This window comes from Papilio xuthus, unplaced genomic scaffold (genome assembly GCF_000836235.2).
Source record: "Papilio xuthus unplaced genomic scaffold, Pxut_1.1 DF825946.1, whole genome shotgun sequence".
NCBI lineage: Eukaryota > Metazoa > Arthropoda > Insecta > Lepidoptera > Papilionidae > Papilio > Papilio xuthus.
In genome coordinates, this window is record NW_013532703.1 from 2,456,755 (window position 1) to 2,458,502 (window position 1,748).

At 36.8% G+C, this 1,748-nt stretch overlaps 1 protein-coding gene across 1 annotated transcript in view; it reads right to left on the minus strand.

Annotated features, from left to right (window-relative positions):
* Positions 1 to 691, minus strand: part of LOC106123801 (uncharacterized) — a 1,316-nt gene extending 625 nt beyond the window's left edge. Inside the window, exon 1 of the mRNA XM_013320208.1 lies at positions 686 to 691. Coding sequence (XP_013175662.1) covers positions 686 to 691 — 6 coding nt within the window. The remainder of the gene's footprint in view (positions 1 to 685) is intronic.
* Positions 692 to 1,748: the final 1,057 nt, after the last annotated feature.

The window sequence follows — 1,748 nt, forward strand, 5'->3', positions numbered from 1 at the left end:
GTATTTATACAAAATCGTTTAGTTTGGAACATTTGGCATAATTATAATGGAATCATATAATTATTCTATTAGCGATATTAAAGACATTATAAACGCATTATTGTGAAATTATCATTTTTGTTAATTTTGATAAAAAATGCTAATCCATAATTTCTTTGTTACTATTAAGACAGTTTCTTTTAAGGTAATTGTTGAGATAACAGTGTTACACGTCAATATATTTCGGTGGTACGATCTGGTGGCAAATTTGGTCCTATGCTAAAATAACTTAATAAATATTCAGTACAAGCGTTTGGGTAGGGCGCGGTTGGACGATCACCCAGGGCGCCAAACAGAAAGGGCGGCGCAACTCAGCGATTTACAGTATCCTATTCCTGTTAGCACAAGGCATGGTAGAAGAGGGCGCAGTAGAAATCTCACCCAGGGTGTTAATACAGCTAAAACTCTTACTGCATGGCACGCTTGCCTCTCGCCACTAAGTCCCACTCATTCCAGCCCATGTCTTTCAAAAGAAAAGGAGCTTCGTTGAATCTGTTTCCTTTAATATTATTCATGGAAACAGATTCAACGAAAATATTTACATATGAATGTTAACGTTATGGACTATAAACTATAATCTAACCTTAGTTTTAAAAATTCCAAAAAAATCCTATTGACTAGGTTCAAATGTGTCATACGAGTATACCGCCATCTATTGGCTACATTTTAGAACTGAGTCTTTTTTTTAAGAAATTGAACTGTGTTGTTAACTAGCATATTCGCGTTTTAGAATAAACTCACAAACAGAGAAAATGATAAAGCAATGTAAAAAAGTTACATCGATTGAGAATCGAACTCTCCACAACTGTTTTCAGTATGTAATATAGAATTTTAGTTTTTACGTCAACTGTATGTGTATTGTGCTTATGGTACTCTGGGGAAGATGGTTAATCGAATGACATCCCCTCGACAAATTGGTTTAGATTATAGGCTCTAGGCCGTCACAAAGGAATTTACATACGATTATACAAACCAACATACATTAAAAAACTTACATACTTACGACCGAAAAACCTTTGGTGAATCGGATAGATATCAAGACCGTGATAAGCATCAAAGTGTATTAATTCTCTGGTAGGAAGACGCCCAAGCTTTGATTATATGGAGGAGTAAACGTTGATATGATAAACCTGAACTTCACATAAATTTTATTAAGGTATTTTTTTTTATATCATAAGGCGGCTAACGAGCGAGCGGCCACCAGAAATCGCTGAAATAGCGAAGTGACCGTTGCCCATAGACATACGCAAATGCATATGCGTTGTGTACCTTTAATCGACGGGGGAGAGGATGCACAGAGAGAAAATATTTTCCCCTTCCATGCATCCTCTCATCCGGAAAGTCTACTTCCACTTCCCATCCTTTCCTAATGAGAAAAAGGGTAGGAAGGGAAAGAGGACTAAATTAGGCCTCCGGGACGCACACTCATCAGACGAAACGCGGAATTTCTTCCATTTGACGCGTGTCTTCTGTGTGGTCGTAGTATTTCACCGGGCGAGCCGGGCCGATTCGTGCGAAGATGTTAAAGCTGGCTCTACCACTGTTTAAAGTAAGTAGGTATTGTAACTATGAGAAAATAAATAACAACGATAACTACGCGAATGCGATTATTTTATTTATGTTAAAATCTATTTTCTGCTATCGATAAAGTAATAGATGTTGTAACAAAAAACATTTGAGAATCTATCCCGAATAATACATTAATCGTA